The 22,866-nt window shown below is 42.3% G+C and overlaps 1 protein-coding gene across 3 annotated transcripts in view; it reads left to right on the top strand.

Annotated features, from left to right (window-relative positions):
• PARN (poly(A)-specific ribonuclease) overlaps positions 1-22,866 on the top strand; it is a 199,364-nt gene that overhangs the window by 18,501 nt on the left and 157,997 nt on the right. For all 3 annotated transcript variants that reach the window (XR_004258157.1, XM_032242718.1, XM_032242717.1), the window contains exons 7-13: positions 446-611; positions 2,429-2,494; positions 3,233-3,271; positions 5,444-5,486; positions 8,080-8,160; positions 12,781-12,837; positions 19,841-19,918. Coding sequence is in view for 2 of the 3 variants with exons in the window: in XM_032242718.1 (XP_032098609.1) it covers positions 446-611; positions 2,429-2,494; positions 3,233-3,271; positions 5,444-5,486; positions 8,080-8,160; positions 12,781-12,837; positions 19,841-19,918 (530 nt within the window). In the remaining variant the exon portion in view is untranslated. The remainder of the gene's footprint in view (positions 1-445; positions 612-2,428; positions 2,495-3,232; positions 3,272-5,443; positions 5,487-8,079; positions 8,161-12,780; positions 12,838-19,840; positions 19,919-22,866) is intronic.

The following is a 22,866-nucleotide window of genomic DNA, read 5'->3' on the forward strand; positions in this document are numbered from 1 at the left end:
TCCTTGCTGCTCTTGAAACAGTCGAAGGCATTTTCACTTGGGTATTCATACTTGTTTCCCTTACCCAAAGGACTCTTCTGTAGCTCCTTTCGTATCTGACTTACTCATCCTTTGGGTTTTCCCTGACTTTCCTGATCATCTTGTCAGAAGTAGTTCCCTTCATTACAGAGCAGGATCCATCATCTTGTCACTCTTTATTCTCCAGTGCCTATAGTGCTAGATAAATATCTAGCATGAGTGCTAGATAAATATTTCTTGAAAGAAGACTGAATGGATGAATGAATGAATAAACACATTTCAAAATCACTTGCCTTTCTGTTCATTTTTTGAGATGTAGTTAAATATGGTAAATTTTTCTTGAGTAATTTAGACTCTTTGGTTTGTTAAACAAATTTTATGTTAGCAGTTACTTCTGCTAATGGATTCTTTTTAAAATCATGTTTAGGGATTCCGTATTTAAATCAGGAAGAAGAAAGACAGTTAAGAGAGCAGTATGATGAAAAACGTTCACAGGCAAATGGTGCAGGAGCTCTATCCTACGTTTCTCCTAACACTTCAAAGTGTCCTGTCACGGTTCCTGAGGATCAAAAGAAGTTTATTGACCAAGTGGTGTAAGTTCCTAAACTAAAACTAAATGTGCATTGTGTGCTGTATGTTGGAGCATGACAAGCATTTATATCTCAAACCTGTGCCGTACAGACATAATACACACACAGGTGGGATGTTGTGAATGGCAGGATATCACTGTGGTATATTAAAAAAAAAATTCTTTTTTTTTTTTTTTTTTGAGACAGAGGCTCCGTTGCGCAGGCTGGAGTGCAGTGGTGCGATCCCAGCTTACTGCAACCTCTGCCTCCCAGGTTCGAGCAATTCCCATGCCTCAGCCTCCTGAGTAGCTGGGATTATAGGCATGCACCACCATGCTCAACTAATTTTTATATTTTCAGTAGAGACAAGGTGTTGCCATGTTGGCCACACTATTCTCATACTCCTGGCCGCAAGTGATCTGCCTGCCTCAGCTTCCCAAAGTGCTAGGATTAAAGGCATAGGCCAACGTGTCTAGCCAGCATATTCAAATTGGTGCAACAGCAGCAAATTGTAAATAGAGTTCTGTGTATTGTACTTGGACTTGCTACATGTCACTAGGCAATAGATTTCAGTCTGTGGTGACCTGCATGGGCTTTTTTTTTTTTTTTTTGATAGAGATGGATCTCACTATGTTTCTCAGGCTGATTTCAAACTCCAGAGCTCAAGGGATCTTCCTGCTTTGGCCTCTCAGAATGCTGGGATTACAGGAGTGAGCCATTGCCCAGCCCCTTTTCTTGTTTTTTAAATGCTAATCAGTTGACTTCTAAACCTTGCGTGGACTGAATACCTGACCGCCACTGTCCAGTGGCCTCGAAGGTGGAGTGGATCAGGCCCATCTAGCCTGCAGCATGTCCATATTCTCTTTGCTTGCAGTGAAGGTTCCGATAAGCAGATGTGACGCTGGACAAGTGTCTAGTCTTGCTATATAAAATGGTTATGCTGATAACCATTTTACTGGGAAAGTCAAAAATTAAATTACTTGTATTGACAAGTCCTTGAGAAGTTGTCACTAATTAATTAGTGCAGTAACCCTCTTCCCCGAAAAAATATGCCAAATAAAGATTTTTTATTTCATTTTATTTTTTGGGACAGGGTTTCACTCTGTTGCCCAGGCTAGAGCACAGTGGCACGATCATGGCTCACTGCAGCCTCAACTTTCCAGGCTCAGGTGATCCTTCCATCTCAGCTTCTGGAGTAGCTGGTACCACAGTTACACTGCACCATGCTCAGCTAATTTTTAAAATTTGTTTTTTGTAGTGAGGGGCTTTCAGTATGTTGCCCAGGCTAGTCTCAAACTTCTGGCCTCAAATGATCCTCCCATCTTGACGTCCCAAAGTACTGGGATTCCATGCTTGGTTCAAAATACAGCTTTTTTTTTTTTTTGTCTGAGATGCAGTCTCACTCTGTTGCCAGGCTGGAGTGCAGTGGCCTGATCTTAGCTCATTGCAACCACCACCTCCTGGGTTCAAGCGATTCTTGTGCCTCAGCCTCCTGAGTAGCTGGGACTGCAGTCATGCGTTATCATGCCCAGCTGATTTTTGTATTTTTAGTAGAGACAGGGTTTCACAATGTTGGCCACGATGGTCTTGATCTCTTGACCTCATGATCCACCTGTCTCAGCCTCCCAAAATGCTGGAGTTACAGGTGTGAGCCATTGTAGCTGGCCTAAAATAAAGCATTTAAAAAAAAATCTTTGAACTAAAAGTTCCATGGTAATTTGGTAAAATTATATTGTCACATGTTCTTGTATGTTGACTGGTTTTGGTTGTGATTATTTTCTTGGTTGATGACTTCATTCCTTAAAGGTACTGATGATTCATGGTCTATTCTAATTCTTCAGAGAGAAAATAGAAGATTTATTACAAAGTGAAGTAAACAAGAACTTGGATTTAGAGCCATGTACCGGGTTAGTTGTCCTGAACATTTTTGCATGTTCTTTTTTTAGAAAGGTAGATGATTTGTGGCATTTGATGCATCTAGTCTTTTAAAAACACCTTTATAAATAGTGTTTTTATTATTGGTATATTCTCAAGAATTAAACACTAACTTTAGCATTACACAGTGAGAAAGATTGTGTATACAGAGGTACTGAATGAATGCTTTGTCATGTACCCGGAGTGGAGAAAGCTGTTGTGCAACCTTGACTTGAAGTTATGCCCAAAAGTGGCATAATTACTTTGGCCTTGAGGAGCACTTAACACATGAAGGCCTCAGAAGAAAGAATTCACTTTCAGGCTACTGCTGCCTTTTTAATTTCTCTCCGTGTTCAGAAAACATTAGCATTTCAAAGAGTCAGTAATGTGAATGTCTTTTTTCCATTTACTTTGTGAGGAGCTTCACAAAAGTGTTGTAATGCATCTGTCTACTTTAAACTCTTTATGCAGCTGTAGGAAGCAATATTTTGATTAGGCAAGAACTTCTACCTCTTATATAAAAGCAGTATAATAATATTAAAGAAAATCTTAGAAGACAAGTGATGAGGAATTCTCCCCACCTCAAATAACCTACCTATTTTTATTTGCAAATTACCTGTCAGTTCTAATGAAGTCTCTTTTTAAAATGAAATCCTTCTCAACAAATGCTTGATGAGTTCACATCTACTTCCAGTGAGCCAAAATCAATACCTTTTCTTTTGTTTTTGTAGGTTCCAAAGAAAACTAATTTATCAGACTTTGAGCTGGAAGTAAGTATTTATATTGTATGCAGGAGCTCTGTGGGGGACCCAGGATTTAAAGTCTAAATGTAATCTCTTAGCTCTCATTTTCTTTTTGAAATTCTGCAGTTCTCGGTGATTTGACCACACCAAGTTCCCCCTACTTTCTTAAGTTGAATAACCACTTAATTTTTTTTTTTGTTACTGTTTTTTAATAGATGCTTTAAAGCCTCTTAAAACAATTATCACTTTGGGCCGGGGACAATGGCTCATGGCTGTAATTCCAGTACTTTGGGAGGCTGAGGTGGGAGGATCATGAGGTCAGGAGTTCAAGACCAGCCTGGCGAAATCCTTTCTCTGCTAAAATACAAAATTTAGTTGGGCGTGGGGGCACATGCCTGTAATCTCAGCTACTCAGGAGGCTGAGGCAGGAGAATTGCTTGAACTCAGGAGGCGGAGGTTGCAGTGAGCTGTGATCGTGCGGTTGCACTCCAGCCTGGATGACAAAAGCAAGACTGTCTCAAAAACAAACACACAAGACATTATCACTTTGGTGCATCCATTAAGCTGTGGATTGGTAGTGTTTATTTCCTTTGGGGGTATATGATAAATAGTTGGTTTTCAGACCTAGGAAATACTCAGATGAATGCTTTTGGTAAAGTGAGAGTGCTTAGCTTAGGATGAGACTATGAATGGGTTTCAAGAGGTCTATGAATCCCCTGAAATAACATCCAGACTTTTGTGTGTGTGTTTTTCCAAGGATGTTTTCCTTGTGTTTGCAGATGGGTCTTCAACTCAGATATTGAACATTGACATAGACGGGTGGACATTTCCATTTGACTTTGGGGACCTTTTTCTTCTATTGGAACCTACCAGTGACATGACAGCAATCTACTAGTAACATGACATACAATTCCAATTGTATACTGGGAATTTACTTTGAACACAATAGGAAAGGGCTGTTTAGTTGCCCACACTCCATTCCTGTCACGACGTCCTTGCAGCCCACTACACCTGCATTCCAGATCCCTCTCCTCCTTGGCTGCTGCAAACTGTTTTTTTTCTTATTATTGTTTTATTTTTTTTTCTGGGTCATGTTCTCTGATGAATTTGCATGTTTTTTAATTTTTTAACATAATTTCGCCTTCCGTTTAGATGTGAACTGTTTATACCATGCAAAACTACAGCAGAGTTGGCCATCTAAAACCTTCTCTTTATATGCCCCATGCAATCTAAAAAGACCTTTAGGCCACATGCAGTGGCTCACTTTTGTAAGCCCGGCACTTTGGAAGGAGGCAGGCATATCACCTGAAGTCAGGAGTTTGAGATCAGCCTGGCCAACACGGTGAAACCCCATCTCTATTAAAAATACAGGCCGGGCGCGGTGGCTCAAGCCTGTAATCCCAGCACTTTGGGAGGCCGAGGCGGGTGGATCACGAGGTCAAGAGATCGAGACCATCCTGGTCAACATGGTGAAACCCCGTCTCTACTAAAAATACAAAAAATTAGCTGGGCATGGTGGCGCGTGCCTGTAATCCCAGCGACTCAGAAGGCTGGGGCAGGAGAATTGCCTGAACCCAGGAGGCGGAGGTTGCGGTGAGTCGAGATCGCGCCATTGCACTCCAGCCTGGGTAACAAGAGCGAAACTCCGTCTCAAAAAAAAAAAAAAAAAAAATACAAAAATTAGCTGGGCATGGTGGCACATGCCTGTAATCCCAGCCACTTGGAAGGCTGAGGCAGGAGAATTGCTTGAGCCTGGAGGCAGAGGTTACAGTGAACTGAGATTGTGGCACCCAGCGTGGGTGGCAGAGTGAGACTTGGTGTCAAAAAAAATAAAATAAAAAGACTCACAGTTTCAGTTGGGAAACAGACATTTGTATATTTGGAAACAAGATTTAACTCTGTGGTAATGAGTTGACTGTATTTTGAGAGATGCAGGACATTTTAGAAAATGCCCAAGTCTAAAAAATTAATTTGAAGTCAAATCTGTGTTTGTGTGTTTAAGAGCAGGGATAAGGAAACATTTAGCAGCTGAAATGTTATAAAATAAATGTGCTGTAAAGTCTCCATTTTAGTGATAATTATTTCATATTTAATAAAACTTATTTCACATAATTTATAGCTGGATATTTGCTTATAAAATACTTTAGGTTTTAGCTGTCATTGACTCATCTATTGACATCATTTTTTTTTTTTTTTTAGGTATCCAAAAGGCATTCATGTTGAGACTTTAGAAACTGAAAAGGTAACCCCAAGAATTATCGAGGGCTAACATTAAGCACATGCATTGTTACACTGATACAGGTTTCATTTTTTGGTTTTTTGTTTTTTCTCAGGGTCTTGCTCTGATTGCCCAGGCTGGAGTGCAGTGGGGCAATCATGGCTCACTGCAGCCTTGACTTCCTGGGCTCAGGTGATCCTCCTACCTCAGCCTCCCAAGCTGGGACTGCAGGCTCATGCCACCATGACTGGCTAATTTTTTATTTCCTTTTTAATAGAGATAGGGTTTCGCCCTGTTGCCCAGGCTGGTCTCAAAGTCCTGGGCTCAAACAGTCTGCCCACCTTGGCCTCACAGAGTGCTGGATGACAGGCCTCAGACACAGTGCTCAGTCCCTAATGTGCTGAAAGTCAGAATTTGTACCTTGTCTCTGCTTGTTATGAGCTGGATAACCTAGGGCAAGTCATTTGACTTCTTTACACCTCATTTTCCTCTTCTGAACATTGGGGCTGAGCATGTGACTGGTGATGTATACCTGTATCATAGTCTTTTTATGGTGATCCTGTGGGTAAGTGGAAGTGATGCCTTATAAACTTGAAAGTATACAAATGTTAGTTCATATTCTTACTATGGCAGAAAGCTATAATGGTACATATGAAAAAATGGCTTCATGTTGTGTGGGCAGGTAAAATTAAATTTTAGAATTTGGGTTGTAAGCATAGCTATTGTCCTGGGTATGCAGGGTATACTGATAGAATTGTGATGGGTAGGGGGTGGCTAGTGGTGGGTTCCTTCTGCAGTGTTTGAATTTGATAATTTGTTGTTGCTCTTAAGTCAGGTGTAAAATTAGAGATTAAATAAGGTAGAAAAACAATCTTGATAGATGATTTATCTTTAGTGGACATAAAATATATATGAGAAAGAAAGCATTAGTTATCTGACACGCTAGCAGAAAAATCCAAGTGGCATGAGTACAGTGGCTTATGCCTATAATCCCAGCACTTTGGGAGGCTGAGGCTGGTGGATCACCTGAGGTCAGGAGTTTGAGACCAGCCTGACCAACATGGAGAAACCCTGTCTCTACTAAAAATACAAAAAATCAGCTGGGCGTGGTGGTGCATGCCTGTAATCCCAGCTACTCGGGAGGCTGAGGTAGGAGAATTGCTTGAACCCGGGAGGTGGAGGTTGCGGTGAGCAGAGATCACGGCATTGCACTCCATCCTGGACAACAAGAGCGAAACTCCATCTCAAAAAAGAAAAGGACTGGTAATTGGGCTATATTAATTCTTTTTTCTTATGTTAATACAACATATAACATATGTAAGTTTTTTATGTTAATACAACATGTAAACATTTTACTTTAAAACTACTCAGAAATTGATGTTCCAATGCAACATAACTTTTTTAGTATTTGTCAAAGGAAATGTCTTATTCTCACAGTCTGTTGATATTTTTAACTGATGCCTGTTGGGTTGAATTAGTAAGCCATAGGAAAATGTCATCAAAACACAGAGACAGAATTTGGTTTGTAATGCATCAGTTCAAACTTGTTGGCATTTCAAAGTATTTTCTGTTGTATTTGGTTCCTGAAAGAATGTGCAGTGGCTGGGCATAGTGGCTCAGGCCTGTAATCTCAGCACTTTGGGAGGCGGAGATGGGCAGGTCACTTGAGTCTAGGAGTTTGAGACCAGCCTGGACAACATGGTGAAACTCTGTTTTTACTAAAAATCTAAAAAAAATTAGCCAGGCCTAGTGGTTCATGCTTGTAGTCCCAGCTGCTCAAGAGGCTGAGGTGGGAGGATCACCTGAGCCCAGGAATTCAAGGCTGCAGTGACTGTGATCATGCCACTGCACTTGAGCCTGAGTGATGGGAGTGATAACTTGTCTCAAAAAAAAAGTTTGCAGTTACAAAAATTATAACTTCTGGCTGGGCATGGTGGCTCATGCCTGTAATCTCAGCACTTTGGGAGGCCAAAATGAGTGGATCACTTGAGGTCAGGAGTTTGAGACCAGCCTGGGCAACATGGCGAAATCCTGTCTCTACTAAAAATGTAAAAATTAGCAGGGCATGTTGGTGTGCACCTGCAATCTCGGCTATCCTGGAGGCTGAGGCAGGAGAATTGCTTGAAATATGAGAGGCACAGGTTGCAGTGATCCGAGATTCTGCCACTGCACCCCAAACTGGATAAGCAGAGTGCGACTGTCTGAAAAAACAAAAAAAAATTCTAGTGGTAGCAGAACTCTGAGTATTTTTGGATTAAGTTGCCTCCAAAAAATTGTATATCTGTGGTGGGGCACAATGGCTCATGCCTGTAATCCCAGCACTTTGGGAGACCAAGGCAGGTGGATCACCTGAGGTCAGGAGCTTGAGACCAGCCTAACCAACATGGAGAAACACTGTCTACTAAAAATATAAAAAATTAGCCAGGCGTGATGGCGCATGCCTGTGATCCCAGCTACCCAGGAGGCTGAGGTAGAAGAATTGCTTGAACCAGGGAGGCAGAGGTTGCAGTGAACTGAGATCGTGCTGTTGCACTCCAGCCTGGGCAACAAGAGTGAAATTCCATCCCCCCCCCCAAAAAAAAAGAAGAAAATTGTGTACCTGTTTTATGTCTTTTAGAAGGAGCGATATATAGTTATAAGCAAAGTAGATGAAGAAGAACGCAAAAGAAGAGAACAGCAGAAACATGCCAAAGAACAGGTAATTGAGCTATGTTAATTCTTGGGGGATGAGAAATGGCAACATAAATCCTGATTTATTCATGTCTATTTCAAATCATATGTTAGGTTCAATTTAATGAAGTAAGTTTCTTTCATAGAACAATTGAATTGGCAGCAAAACCTGGACTAGAATAAGGGGAAGTTAAGTTTAAGCATGAGATGTAGCCAGCAAAATGAGCCAGACATCACTGTTGACCAGTGTCTACTTAAACCAGTCTTGAAGAAAGTATTCTTGATTCTCATTTAGCGTGTGTGTCACTGAGCGTTACTGCCCTTTAACTAATACTGCCATGTCTAAATTCATGTATACTAACTGGTTTTCTTAAAACCAAGTTCAGAGCACATGTTCCGACAGATGAGGGTGACATACTTACATTGTATTATTGGAACATCACCCTGCTTGCTGTGTGAAGAATGGTCTCGAGTGAGTTAAGACTGGAGGCAGGAGACCAGTTAAGCTGTGGAATAACCTAGCTAAGAGATGTTGGTGATCTGGCGTAGGATAGTTAGTAGCAGTGTAGATGGAATCTGGAGATAGTTGGAAGGTGGAATCCATGGAATTTGTGAGTGGATGTGAGTGGTGGAGGAGGAAGGGGGAGGGAGGAAGATGATCATAGCAGATACTTGCACAATGAGGTAGATTGTATTCCATTCACTTGGAGGGGTTGACTGGAGTGACGTCGATCCCGGGGAAAGGTGGGGGAGAGAGGAGTGGGTTTGCATGTGGATGAATGTCATGTTCATATGCACGTAAGGCAGGGTCACTCCTAATTGACTCAACCAGTAAGATACAGTGAGCCACTTTGGGAGGCAGCATATTACCTACACACAGAAAGATTAGCAAAAGGTGCTGCCTGTGGTCCCTGTCCCACATACTAAAAAGGACAATGCAAAAACAAAAGTTGCCATTTAGAGGCCAGGTGTGGTGACGTGCGCCTGTGGTCCCATCTACTTGGGAGGCTGATGGTGGAGAATCGCTTGAACCCGGGAGGCAGAAGTTGCAGCTGCAGTGAGCCGAGATTATGCCACTGCAATCCAGCTTGGGCGACAAGTGACACGCTGTCTCAAAAAACAAAATGGGCCGGGCGCGGTGGCTCAAGCCTGTAATCCCAGCACTTTGGGAGGCCGAGGCGGGTGGATCACGAGGTCAAGAGATCGAGACCATCCTGGTCAACATGGTGAAACCCCGTCTCTACTAAAAATACAAAAAATTAGCTGGGTATGGTGGCACGTGCCTGTAATCCCAGTGACTCAGGAGGCTGAGGCAGGAGAATTGCCTGAACCCAGGAGGCGGAGGTTGCGGTGAGCCGAGATCGCGCCATTGCACTCCAGCCTGGGTAACAAGAGTGAAACTCCGTCTCAAAAAAAAAAAACAAAATGGTGCCAGATGATGGTAGCATGCGTTGTGGAATGTGGCTTCACTAAGGAACCAGTTCTAGGCCGCAGCTCAGGACTTTGATGTTCTGCAGCCCTCTTCTGAGAGGGCGAGGCAGAGCCCCACACCTCCTCAGAACCCAGGAGGTAATAAGGAACTTTTTCAGGACAGCCTCCCAGGAGGCGATGAGGAACTGTTTCATGACAGGGAAGTGGGTGGGAGCTGGCCTCATAGCAGCTCCTTAGAAGGCTCTGCCTCCCACCCTTCCCTCCTGATGTGTTCTGCCAAGATGCAGATGAGTCTGTGGCCAAGACACAGATTAGCCTTTACCTGCGTGGCCAGTTTTTATTCATGCAAGGCCACCAGGGCACCATGGCGTCCCCTAGAGTAGAAAAAGATGTTCCCCCAGAATGGAAAAAGATGATCTATTCTGGTTTTGGGTGTGTTTTTTTTTTCTTTTCCTTTCTTTTTTTTTTTTTTTTGAGACGGCTTTTCGCTTCTGTCACCTAGGCTGGAGTGCAATGGCACGATCTCAGCTCACTGCAACCTCTGCCTTCCGGGTTCAAGCAATTGTCCTGCCTCAGCCTCCCAAGTAGCTGGAATTACAGGCAACCGCCACCATGCCTGGCTAATTTTTATATTTTTGGTAGAGAAAGGGTTTCACCATGTTGGCCATGATGGTCTTGAACTCCTGACCTCGGGTGGTCCGCCCACTGGGATTAGAGATGAGAGCTACCGTGCCCAGCCGGTTTTGGGCGTTTTTAGGATATGCAAGGGTGGATGTCCTGTCAGCAGCTTTACCAGTGTTGAGCACTGGAGACGGGTGAGAGCTAGGCATGATTGTCATTGGTAGAGAAACTGGGACTGGACCAGAGCACCTGCGGAATGCTTTAGGAATGAGAAGAGGACCTAGGGCAGAATCCTGAGGATCAGCAGAATTTAAATGATAGGCAGAAGTCAACAAAACATACCAGATTATTATGACACACAGCCAAGGGAAGAGAGAAAAAGGGGCACTCAGCAGTGTCGGATCCCCTGTAGGGGTTAGGACTGGGACATGGCTGTTAGATTCAGCCCTGGCAGTATTTTTTCAAACTATAATTTAAGCAATTTTTCCCTTTCTCTACTAAAAATGCAAAACAATTAACCAGGTGTGGTGATATGTACCTGTAGTCTGAGCTGCTCAGGAGGCTGAGGCAGGAGACTCGCTTGAATCCAGGAGGTGGAAGTTGCAGTGAGCCGAGATCGCATCACTGCACTCCAGCCTGGGTGACACAGCAAGACTGCGTCTCAAAAACGAAAACATCTCAGCTCACTGCAACCTCTGCATGCTGGGTTCAAGCAACTCTCCTGCCTCAGCCTCCCGAGTAGCTGGGACTACAGGTACCTGCCACCACGCCTGGCTAATTTTTTTGTATTTTTAGTAGAGACGGGATTTCGCCCTGTTGGGCAGGCTGGTCTTAAATTCCTGACCTCAGTTGATCTGCCTGCCTTGGTCTCCCAAAGTGCTAGGATTATAGGCATGAGCCACTGCACCTGGCCCCAAAAAAGCAACTTTTAATTGTGGTAAAATATACATAAAATTTATCATCTTAACTATTATTAAGTGTACAGTTCAATGATGTCAAGTACTTTAACACTGCAGTGCAATCATCACCACCATCCATCTCCATAATTCTCTTCATCTTGCAGAACTGAAACTCTGTACTCATCAAACAACTGCCCATCTTCCACCCCTGCCACTCAGCCCCTGGCAACACTATTCTATTTTCTGTTATACAAATTTGATCACTCTGAGTACCTCATATAAGTATAGTATTTGTCCTCCTGTGACTGGCTTTTTTCTCTTAGCATAGCGTCCTCAAGGTTCACCCATGTTATAGCATGTGTCAGAATTTCTTTTCCTTTTTGAGGCTGAATAATAATCCGTTGTATGGCTAGACCACATTTTGTTTGTTTATTCGCTTGTTTGTAGACACTTGGGTTGCTTTGGACTATTGTGAATAATGCTCTTGTGAACTCAGATGTACAAATACGTATTTGAGTCCCTGCTTTCAGTTCTTTGGTGTATATACCCAGAAGTGGAATTGCTGGGTGATAGGGGAATTCTTTTTGGGGGAAGCCTCCATACTGTTTTTTTTAGCAGCTGCATTGTTTAACAGTTTCATCAACAGTGCACAGGTTCCAGTTTCTCTACATTCTTGCAAACACTTGGTAGTCTTGGGTTAGTTTTTTATTTGGAGACAGAGTTTTGCTCTTGTTGCCCTGGCTGGAGTGCAATGGCATGATCTTGGCTCACTGTGACCTCCATCTCACGGGCTCAAACGATTCCCCTGCCTCAGCCTCCAGAGTAGCTGGGCTTACAGGCATCTGCTACCATGTCTGGGTAATTTTGTATTTTTAGTAGAGACAGGGTTTCACCTTGTTGGTCAGGCTAGTTTCGAGCTCCTGACCTCAAGTGATCTGTCCGCTTCTGCCTCCTAAAGTGTTGGGATTACAGGTGTGAGCCCCTGCGTCTGGTCAGTCTTGGGGTTAGTTTTAGGGAGGTGAACAGTTTCAGCGAGCGTGAAGCCAGAAGGCTGGGAGCACCTGGGAGTTAAACTGGAGAAGTCCTTCAAGCAAGTTAGCTTTGATGAAACAAGTAGAAGGGGCAGTAGTTGGAGAGAGCTTAGAGGAAAGGAGGTTTTCAAGATAGGAGACACACTGAGACTTTTTCAACAGTATTGGAAAGAAAATAGGAGAGAAGAAGATGGGTGGGGTGGGAGAATTTTGTAAAAATGTATTTTTCAAGTGAAAAACATCAGAAATTATGAAAATGCTTGATTTGGTCAGTTAACTGTCAGATGGTTTCCTCAGAATTGAATGTGTTACTGAGTTTAGCCTGCAGGTGGCAACTTTTTAAATTAGTGTTTTTAAGACACCTTGAAAGACTTTGAAATTTTAAAGAATTCGGTGAAGCGATGGGTAAATCCTAAGCATTGTTGTTTTAGTGACTAATGAATAATTTTCCATTTGTTCATTCTACTTTCTAAAATAGAAGAGTATGTATGTAGATTATTTTAGATGTAGATGTTTGGGAAGATAGGTGCAAAGCACAGGAAGCTAAAACCGTCTAACTTAATACAAAATTTGAGTGTCTTTATTTGGGGGTCGGTTTTTTTAATTCATGCACATAAGGAATGTTTATACATCAATAATAATATATGTATATATTTTTTTAATTAGGAGGAGCTGAATGATGCTGTGGGATTTTCTAGAGTCATTCACGCCATTGCTAATTCGGTAAGTGAGCCGGACTTTTTAGTGAGATTGCAGAACATACTGTCTCAGGTGAAGTATCTAATTATTGCGGATTAATCATTTCTTCTCATTTAGTATTTTTACCTGGTATGGAGGAAGAAGTTAGAACTTGATCAAGATAGACTGTTGTTATAATGGACTTGGTGAGACATAATTGCTGAATTATATTCAAATCATTTTTCAGAGAGCCTTGCTTGAAAAATGCATAGGGAGGTTACACCATGTTGTCCATATATGGCGACATGAAAACTAAGGGTTATTCTCAAAACCAGTAAGACATCGAATAAGAAAGTAAGGAATAAGAAGAGAAACAACCATATATTTGACTGAAGGTGTTTTGTTCCCTAAGTAGAAGAATCTAGAGGATAAAAATAATAATGTCTTTGTTTAGTGCTGCATAAATGTAATTGAATTTTATTCTTAATAATATTTGATAAGTTTTCAAAAGATATTGGCCGTTTATGTAAATTTGCTAGGGTGCTCTATGATAGATACGGTAGGTGTTTTTCCTTGTTTTGTGAGGCCTTTCTGAAAACAGATGGCCAGGCATGGTGGCTCATGTCTATAATCCCAATACCTTAGGGAGCCAATACAGGTGGATTGCTTGAGCTCAGGAGTTCGAGACCAGCTTGGGAAACATGGTGAAATCCCGTCTCTACCACAAATACAAAAATTAGCCGTGTGTGGTGGTGCATGCCTGTGGTCCTAGCTACTTGGGAGGCTAAGGTGGGAGGATTGCTGGAGCTTGGGAAGTTAAAGCTGCAGTGAGCCATGATTGTGCCACTGCACCCTAGCCTGGGTGACAGACCGAGATCCTGTCTCAAAAGAAAAAAAAAAAAGAAACAGGCATCCAAATCTTACATAGGTAAACTGGGTCATGTTGCTTGTTGTTTCAGACAGCCAGCTTGTTTGGATGCTGAATTGCCTGTAGTGTAGGACATTCTCTTCTTTGAGCAGGTGACCTGGAAGAAGGAATCATCTTGTACCTTAGATGTTAAGCTTTATGTCAGGGAAGCTTTAAAGCCATAGAAACTCTCTCAGAGTTCCATGCTGTCTCACTGCCAGGTGCAGGCTTGTAAACACAGGGGCACTGGAGGGGAGGCACCCTGCTGTCCTCATGCCGGGATAAACAGAGGTTTACAGAGCCTTGTAAAAGAAGAGTGTTACTCATGAGGCCCTCTCTCGCTCAGTCAAGTAAGTGGGGGTGATTAGAGTGGCCTTGACTTCCGAGCTGCAATGATCCTTCCACCTCAGGCTTTCAAGTAGCTGGGACCACAGGCCTGCACCTCCACACTGGGCTAATTTTTGTATTTTTGGTAGAGATGGGGTTTTACCCTGTTTCCCAGGCTAGTCTCGAGTACTTGAGCTCAAGCATTCCTCCCACGTTGGACTCCCAAAGTGTTGGGATTAAAGAAATTTGGATAGATCTGGAGAGAAACAAAGGTGTGAGCCTCTTTATCAATGGCTGAGATTACAGGTATTCAGAGAAGTAGAGTTGAGTTTCTGGTTCCATTTGCTCATGTTGTACACACCTAGCCAGCAGACTTCAGATAAGTGGTGGTTTTGATTGAGCCAGGGTACAGAGCAATGGAACATCAGTTGGTTTTGAGCTCTCTTATAGCTGTCATGATAGTTTAGTCGGCTTTTCCAAGATTGGATGTTTGTTTACCTTATACACATTCAGATACCTTAGCTTGCTGTACTTGTTTGCTTTTCTCTGACATCTTTCTTCTACAGCATATTAGTAACATGTTGCTGACCACTGGCAGTCAACATCCCAAAGCATACTACAAAAAAGCCCCATTTATTAGTGATCCAGACATTTAAAATTTTTGAGTCTTGAATAAAAGTGGACCAAAGTAAAATACGATGTGTAAATCACATACCTTAAATTATTATTATTATTATTATTATTATTTGAGATGGAGTCTTGCCCTTTTGCCCAGGCTGGAGTGCAGTGATGCAGTCTCGGCTCACTGCAACCTCCGCCTCCCAGGTTCAAGCAATTCTCCTGCCTCAGCATCCCGAGTAGCTGGGATTACAAGTGCCTGCCGCCACGCCTGGCTAACTTTTTGTATTTTTAGTAGAATTAGGGTTTCACCATGTTAGCCAGGATGGTCTTGATCTCTTGACCTTGTGATCCACCTGCCTTGGGCTCCCAAAGTGCTGGGATTACAGGTGTGAGCCACTGCGCCCAGCCAGTTTTTGTATTTTTAGTAGAGACGGGTTTTCACCACGTTGCTCAGGCTGGTCTTGAACTGCCGACCTCCTGATCTGCCCACCTCGGCCTCCCAAAGTGCTGGGAACAGGCGTGAGCCATCGTGCCGAGGCTACCTTAAAATTATTAATATGGTTAATCTCTGTAAAGGCAGTGAGCAGTAAACACTTAAATATTTATATTACACCATCTGGCCAGTAATGCCTATGCCAAAAAAAAATTTAAAAAAATTTATGTCACACCAAATTCCTTTCAGTCACTGTTAGTATATCTGTGTTTTCTGTAGTTTTTAAAAAACTTATGTTGTGTTAATTTTATACTCCCAGAAAAGTTCCAGAAATAGTACAGTGTTTCCATATATTCCTTACCCAGCTACCCTTAATTTTAATATCTTACATAACCATAGTCCAGTTAGCAGAACCAGGAAATTAATATTGGTACAATATTGTGAATTAAAGATCTTATTTGAATTTCCCCAGTTTTTCACACGAAGTCCTTTTTCTGTTCATGATTGTATCCAGAATCCCGCATTGCATTTCCTTATTATTTTTACTTAATCTCCTGCAGACTTTAACAGTCTGTTTTTGTCTTTTATAACCTTGACACTTTTTTTTTTTTTTTTTTTTGAAACGGAGTCTCACTCTGTTGCCCAGGCTGGAGTGCAGTGGCTCCACTGCGCACCGCACCCTCTGCCTTCTGGGTTCGGCCTCCTGGGTTGAAGCGATTCTCCTGCCTCAGCTCCCGAGTAACAGGGATTACAGGCACCTGCCACCACGTCCTGCTAATTTTTGTATTTTTACTAGAGATGGGGTTTCACCATGTTGGCCAGGCTGGTCTTGCTCGAACTCCTGACCTCAAGTGATCCACCCGCCTCAGCCTCCCAAAGTGTCGAGTTTTACCGGTGTCAGTCACTGCGCCTGGCCCTATAACTTGGAGTTTTTTGATGTGTATTGATTGCTGTATTGTTAGAAGTACCCCAGTTGGAAATTGTCTCACGTTTTCTCCTGACTGAACTGAGGATATATGGTTTGGCAAAAATACCACAGAAATGATGGTCGATGTTGATCTTGATCACTTGGTGAAGGTGATATCTGCTAGATTTGTGTTAGGTGAAATTAACTATATTATATTAAATTATAGTTAAATTATAGTTAAATTAACTATATGGTTCATTTAACTTTATAGTTAATAAATATCTTGGGGGAGATACTTTGAGACCAAACCTTGCCTACTAACGTTGTCATCTGTCAGTGTATCTTGTCTGCGGCAGTTATCACTGTTGTGATAACTAATGGCAAGTTTGTATTCCCTTTGTCCTTTATACATTTGTTCTTGGAATTCTTCTGTAAAGAAAAAATGTCCTTTTCCCCTGTTTATTTATGTATTTATTTAATTTTGAGACACAGTCTCACTCTGTCGCCTAAGCTGGGAGTACAATGGGAATATACTGGCTCAGTGCAGCCTCTGCCCCCCAGGCGCAATCAGTCCTCCCACCGTGGCCTCCCGAGTAGCTGGAACTGCAGGCATGTGCTACCACAGGCGGCTAATTTTTTATATATACTTATAATTTTTTATATATACTTTCATATATACTTATATATACTTTGTGAAAAGAGGGGTCTCCCCATGTTGTCTTGAACTAGTCTTGAATTCTTAGGCTCAAGCAGTCTCCCTGGCCTCAGCCTCCTAAAGTGTTGGGATTATGGATACAAGCCACCACATCCAGCCCTTTCCCCTGTTTATTCTATTGTTGTTATGTATATGAGTATGGACTCAGGGATTTTTTAAACTTCTACAGATTCTTATCTCGTATTTTTACTGTTTGCTTTGTTGCTTAAATTGTACCATCTTTGGAGTGGCTCCTGTGTCCTTCCAACAAGCCCCCATCCTTTTCTGAGCACTTCCTTGCTTTCTGGTATTCTTGTAGTTTCTCTGGCTCAGCTGTGGAATGAATTACTTCTCCATTGGGCTCTGGTTCCTTTTGTGTGTTTGTTTTTTCGTTTTTTTGAAACGGGAGCCTCCCTCTGTTGCCCAGGCTGGAGTGTAGTGGCATGATCTTGGCTCACTGCAACCTCCACCTCCCTGGTTCAAGCAATTCTCCCACTTTAGCCTCCCGAGTAGCTAGGACTACAGGCACGTGCCTGGCTAATTTTTGTATTTTTAGTTGTTAAGGGGTTTCACCATGTTGGTCAGGCTGGTCTTGAACTCTTGACCTTGTGATCCACCCACCTTGGCCTCCCTAAGCGCTGGCATTACAAGTGTGAGCCAGTGTGCCCAATCTCTGGTTCCTTTTAATAGGAATGATATTTAGAAACCAAGATCTCGCCCTAGGTTACGGCTGGGATATAAGTGCTTCTAAGCCCTCTCACTAGACACAGTTAAGAACCATATGTATGTAGAACTAGGCGTGTACACACACAGCTATATTTCTGTGTCTCTTTGTATATGTATGTGTGTGTGGGTCTATATAAATGTGTATGTAGCTGGGCATGGTGGCTCAACTTTGTAATCCCACACTTTGGGAGGCCAAGGCAAGAGGATTGCTTGAGCCCAGTAGTTCAAGACCAGCTGGACAACGTAGGAGACCCTGTCTCTACAGAAAATGTAAAAATTGTCTGGGTGTGGTGGCTCACGCCTGTAACCCCAGCACTTTGAGAGGCCACAGTGGGTAGATCACTTGAGGTCAGGAGTTTGAGACCAACCTGACCAACATGATGAAACCCCGTCTATACTAAAAATACAAAAATTAGCTAGTGTGGTGTTACACACCTGTAATCCCAGCTACCCAGGAGGCTGAGGCAGGAGAATCTCTTGAACCTGGAAGACGGAGGTTGCAGTGAGCAGAGATTGTTCCACTGCACTGCAGCCTGGGCAATAGAGCAAGGCTTCATCTCCAAAAACAAAATTAAGAAATTAGCCAGGAGTGGCTATGCTTGTGGCACATATCTGTGGTCCCAAGCTACAAGGGAGGTTGAGCTGGGAGGATTGCTTGAGTCCGGGCGTTTGAGGCTGCAGTAAGCCATGATGGTGCCACTGCACTACAGCCTGGGCAACAGAGTGAGACTCAGTCTCTAAATAAATAAGTGTGTTTGTGTGTGTGTGTGTGTGTGCGCATATTTGTGGGTATGTGTATCCATGCCTTTATACTGATAACTCAGATTTTAGTACAATAATAACATGTGGCTTATTTTTAGCTTCTTCTCTTTTCTTATTTTTACCTTCTCTCTCAACAGTGAGAAATCAGTTCCTGTTACTTCCATTATGTTTATCTGTTTAAACCTGGTATACACATAAAGTAGCTTTAGAGCTACTAACCCATACCTTGCAAGAAGTACATTTATTGATGAGATTATAACATTTATGATTTATATGCAATTTTGTTTGTTTTTAGCCTTACAGTATCTAGTCACGATGCACTTTTCCATGTTAGTTTGTTTCTTGTTAACCTTCAGTGTGGTTATAGTAATCATTTATAATACAGTTTGGTTCATTTATTAGTGTTTGCGTTCCATTGGGGTTGCCTACACATCTTTCCTGTGGTTTCAATCAATCCTCATTATTTTAGCATAGCATAGGTATTCAGAACCAATACTGAGCCAAAAGGACAGCTTCTCTGTTAGATTTGGGAGATTTTGTATAGGATTATTTATTTCAGATAATTGATGTGTAGTCCCTTGAGTCAAGCAGTGTTACACTGAACGTCCTTTGGGACATAGGAAAAAGCTCCATTGTGGTAACCTAATGTTTTATGTTAAAATGGTGTCACCTGGCTGACTAAATCTAAATTGATGTTCCATTTTGTTAATTTAATTTTTATCAAAATGGTCTAATTTGTTGCCCATTGCACGAAGAGGGCTGCCAGCACATATATTGTATTTCAGTTGATTGAAAGGCAGTGACTTTTATTGGAAATGTATTTAAGAACATGCCCCATGAATTTTGACATAATGATATAGGAAATGCAGTTCTGTTTAATATAGTTAGAAATTAGTTATTTTTACCTTTTAGCATTGTTATGAATGTATCTTATGAAGTGGGTTGTCTTAAAGGGTACAGTCCTAAAATTTATATTTAGTTTTGTTCCCAAATTATTTGACAGTTCAAGGGAGTCAGTGCTTTCAGATTTTACTTTTGTTGTTGTTGTTGTTGTTGTTGGAGATGGAGTCTTGCTCTTTTGCCAGGCTGGAGTGCAGTGGCACGCTCTCAACTCACTGCAACCTCTGCCTCCTGGGTTCAAGTGATTCTCCTGTCTCAGCCTCATGAGTCACTGGGATTATAGGCATGTGCCACCACGCCCAGCTAATTTTTGTATTTTTTTTTTTAGTAGAGACAGAGTTTCACTGTGTTGGCCAGGATGGTCCTGATCTCTTGACCTTGTGCTCCGCCTGCCTTGGCCTCCCAAAGTACTGGGATTTACGGGCGTGAGCCATCGTATCTCGCTAGATTTTACTTTAAAAAAAAATAAAGCTTTTCCATCAAAATTTTACTACTTCTGACTCAGTGAGGGTGGCATAATTAATAAAAATTCAGAAAAAGATCAGTGACATCAAAGTCATTTGGAGCTTTCACTTTGCCTTTTGGATTCCAAATTTGAGGAGGAATGAAGCCAGCCCAAGTTTACTTATTTTTACTTTTTTTTTTTTTTTTTTAAGTGTAGAAAGCAAGTTTAGTACAAAGTCCTCTTGGAATCTGAAGTATACATTTTATTCTCAACCCCAGTATAATTTTGAATGTAGAATTCTTTTTTCTAACCTTGCCTTTTTTTAGGGAAAACTTGTTATTGGACACAATATGCTCTTGGACGTCATGCACACAGTTCATCAATTCTACTGCCCTCTGCCTGCGGTAAGTGACCTGTCAGTCTCTGTTCAATAATAGCAAAATGCTTTATATCTGAGAAAATATTATTATGATGCTTTTTATGGAGAAACTGTTCTCTGCGTGGGTGCCATTTCCTAGTATGCAACATGTTCCCAGGGAGAGAATCTTATGCACTCAGTTGCACATTTTTTCTTTCTTCTTGAGACACATTTTTTTTTTTTCCTCACTCTGTTGCCCAGGCTGGAGTCGAGTGGCATGATCTTGGCTCACTGCAGCCTCCACTTTCCAGATTCAAGTGATTCTCCTGCTTCAGCCTCCCAAGTAGCTGGGATTACAGGCGCTTGCCACCATGCCCAGGTATTTTTTGCATTTTTAGTAGAGACAGGTTTTTGCCATTTTGGCCAGGCTGGTCTTGAACTCCTGAACTCAGGTGATTCACCCGTCTTGGCCTCCCAAAGAGCTGGGATTATAGGGATGAGCCACTGCACCTGGCCCCAGTAGCACCTTTTTAACAAACTGTACCTACAAGCTTTTTTATTAAGGAATCTTCAGTCACTGCCATTGCTAGAGGTAGAGTAAACGTTTGTTTCATCGTTTTAATGCCAGTGGTTTGCTAATTTAGTGCTGGACAGGGATTCCCAGGCCACAGATGTGGGCTGCTAGTTTGGTCCTGCTAAAATTAGACATAGCAGGGCCATTGAAGACAAGTGGTGGCAGCTGAACTGGATCCAGTCTTATAGAATTGTTGATCGTCCCTGCTAGGTTGCTTCCCTTAGATTCTCTGCTGACCTCAGTAGTGCTTTTTTAAGTCTTTGAGCCGAGTTGTCTCGATTGACCAAAGCACAAGCTGCTTTGGTTCCCCTGCTAGCTGTCCCTCTTCTGCTCTATATGATGTTTGTGGCTTCGTGTTACTTGTCCCCTGTCACTGTGTACTCCACTCTCTTTTATTTCCTCTTCGTCTTTTCTTTTAGTGATCTCACTCACTTTACTGCTTCAGCTGTAGACACCAACATCTTTATCCCCAGCTGTGGTCTCTCTTCAGATCCAGGTATACATTTCATGCTGGACTCTAAACATGCCTACGTGAATACCCCCCAGACTAAGTGTTGTTTCGAATTGATATGTCTCAAATGAGATATTTAACTTGTACTTCTTTTCTTTTTTACTGTCTCCAAACCACTTCTTTCTCCTCATCCCATTACTATAAGTGATTCCCAGTTACCAACACTGTTTTTATCATTAGTTTTGACTGTTGCTCTGTCCCCAGATCTGGTCATATACAAAACCCTGGTGATTTTATCTCCATGCCCTCTCTCACATCTGGATGCTTTTCATTTTTGTTGCAATCGACCTTATTTCTCACCTCTGAGTTTAGCAAATTCCATGTAGGATTTATTGTCCCTCTTCAATCTTCAGCCCATCCTTTAAACTAGAAGTTGGCACATGTTTTCTATAAAGGGCCAGATAGTAAAATATTTTCAGCTTTTCAGGCTGTATAGGTTCTGTCACAGCTCTCAGCTCTGCCATTGTCGCCTCTAAATGCCATGGAATATGTAAACATGTTGCAATAAAACTTTATTTAAAAAATAGTTGGTGGGGCCGTATTTGGCCTATAGACAATATAGTACGTCACTGGACGAATCTTTTTTTTTCTTTAAAAAAAAAAAAACAATTTTTTCCCCATATCTTTTTTTTTTTTTTTTTTTGAGAGATGGATTTTCACTCTTGTTACCCAGGCTGGAGTGCAATGGCACGATCTCGGCTCACCGCAACCTCCGCCTCCCGGGTTCAGGCAATTCTCCTGCCTCAGCTTCCTGAGTAGCCGGGATTACAGGCACGCACCACCATGCCCAGCTAATGTTTTGTATTTTTAGTAGAGACGGGGTTTCACCATATTGACCAGGATGGTCTCGATTTCTTGACCTCGTGATCCACCCGCCTCGGCCTCCCAAAGTGCTGGGATTACAGGCTTGAGCCACCGCGCCCGGCTCCCCATATCTTTTTAATAAAATAGAGATGAGGTCTCACTCTGTTGCTCAGGCTGATCTCAAACTGCTGGGCTTAAGCAATCCTCCTGCCTCAGCCTCCTGAGTAGCTAGAACTACTTGCGCATACTACCATGCCCAGCTAGATTAATCTTTTATTTCTGAATTGGTAGACATCTGCTTGAGAGTTCAGTCTCACTTACTTCTGCAAACCTTCAGTTACTTCACGTTTTTTAGGTCCCATTGTTCCATCAGGATTTTGATTACCCGCTTTAAAAAAGTGCAGTACACCATAGCCATGAGTAGGTTAGTAGCTCCCCATGTTGTATTTCTGCAAACTTAGGTTGTCATCACTTTATATGACAGCTCTATCACCTTCTAACACAGTTTAGGACTTGAAGACATCATAGTTGTGAGTCTTAAAACAGGTGTGACAGGTGTGGAACTGCATTTCTTTTTTTTTTTGAGACTGACTGTTGCTCTGTGGCCCAGGCTGGAGTGCAGTAGTGCGATCTCTGCTCACTTCAACCTCTGCCTCCCCGGCTCAAGCGACTCTTCTACCTCAGCCTGCTTAGTAGCTGGGATTACAGGTACCCGCCACCATGCCCAGCTAATTTTTGCATTTTTAGTAGAGACAGGGTTTACCGTGTTGGCCAGGCTGGTCTCGAATTCCTGATCTCACATCATCCACCTGCTTCAGCCTCCCAAAGTGTTGAGATTACAGGCGTCAGCCACTGCGCCTGGCCTAGATTTGCATTTCTTAAGTCTAATGAGCTAATGTTTATTTTATGTCACCCACACTTTTTGATTTTTCTGTTTTCTTTCACTCCTTTTATTTTTTTTGAGATGGAGTCTCACTCTGTCACCTTGGCTGGAGTGCAGTGGTACAATCTTGGCCCACTGCAACCTCCATCTTCTGGGTTCAAGAGATTCTCCTGCCGCAGCCTCCCAAGTAGCTGTGATTATAGGCATGTGCCACCATGCCTG

Source organism: Sapajus apella, unplaced genomic scaffold, assembly GCF_009761245.1.
Source record: "Sapajus apella isolate SASKATOON/1434 unplaced genomic scaffold, GSC_monkey_1.0 scaffold51, whole genome shotgun sequence".
NCBI lineage: Eukaryota > Metazoa > Chordata > Mammalia > Primates > Cebidae > Sapajus > Sapajus apella.